Source organism: Vicia villosa, linkage group LG4 (assembly GCF_029867415.1).
Source record: "Vicia villosa cultivar HV-30 ecotype Madison, WI linkage group LG4, Vvil1.0, whole genome shotgun sequence".
Lineage (NCBI taxonomy): Eukaryota > Viridiplantae > Streptophyta > Magnoliopsida > Fabales > Fabaceae > Vicia > Vicia villosa.
Genome location: NC_081183.1, coordinates 6,654,289 through 6,655,459, shown reverse-complemented (window position 1 = coordinate 6,655,459; position 1,171 = coordinate 6,654,289). Strand labels below are relative to the sequence as shown.

The 1,171-nt window shown below is 32.7% G+C and overlaps 1 protein-coding gene across 1 annotated transcript; it reads right to left on the bottom strand.

Annotated features, from left to right (window-relative positions):
* Positions 1–301: 301 nt before the first annotated feature.
* LOC131596730 (uncharacterized protein At4g26485-like) lies at positions 302–1,171 on the bottom strand. Its single transcript, XM_058869474.1, has 3 exons — positions 1,030–1,171; positions 711–909; positions 302–611 (listed from the first exon to the last, which is right to left on the bottom strand). Exons 1-3 carry the CDS (start codon positions 1,169–1,171, stop codon positions 302–304), a joined length of 651 nt encoding a protein of 216 aa, XP_058725457.1.

Sequence of the window (1,171 nt, the reverse complement as noted above, 5' to 3'; positions counted from 1 at the left end):
TTGGGTGTTTACTGTTGTATTTTTGTACGTTGTTTTATCGGTTATAATCTAGGGCTGAGTACCTTTTGTGCTATTGTTTAATCCAATTCTTCTTGCTTATAAAAAAAACTTTACAAGTGGAGTTGGTTTTATCTAAATAAAATCAATAGTAAAAACATTCGTCAAAAGACGACTCGAAATTCAACTTCAAATAAATCAAGACGCTGTCATAAGGTTGAGCAACAAAATATTAATAAGGATTAAAAAAGAGACAACATAAAATTAACACAACCAACCAAAGCTACAATAAAATGTCTTCAAATTAGGGAGATTCAACGAAAAAGTCTTCAAAACTGCTCCTAGAAGAAAATTTGAAAGTACTACTCTTTCGAATAGGAAAACTCTGATCACATTGGGAGCCAGAACCTCTCTTGTTACTATAACCTGGATAATATGATTGTAGAAAATCCACCTCTTCAATAAAAATCAATCTCTCATTTTCTGCCAGACCCTTGATGTCCCATGTACTAAATGGATATGTTGTCTTGTGTGAAACATGAATTTCTCCTCCGAATATTGAAAGCATATATTTAGCACTTTTTAGAAATCCACTCACTAATCTTTTGTGTAACCTGCATTATAAATTAAAATGTTGATATATCAAATATCAATGTAGTGGCTATATAAATGTGTTTAATATTAAGTGTCATGATATTTTGTGCATAACTTACATAATCTGGATATCAGTGGATTCACGATAATCGAAACCAGCGTGAGGAAAGTTAAAGATAATCCGATTAAAACTTTTGTTATTGAGATAATGGTGTTGAGTCATATTGTGAACATCCACATTGTGGAAGATGGTGCAGCCAAGAACCTCAAGTTCTCTCAAGTTGCTTGATGCACTTCCATACTGCAGCACTAGAGACTCTTCAAAATTTGTAGTATTCGAATTTTTCAAAAAAGAAAGCACCATTAGTATTTCAAATTTCAATCAATAGAACTGTAACAAAATTATTTATGTTAATATATTGGGTTTTCCAAATATACCTCTATCATCTAGAGAGGTAGCAACCATGTTAACAGCTGAGCCAAATGCCCTAGCCAAGGAAAGTGAGAAGGAGAAATCTCCCTCTCCTACTATTAAAATTCTGTGAGAGCTACGATAATGCATTATCCTTTTCTCTTCCAT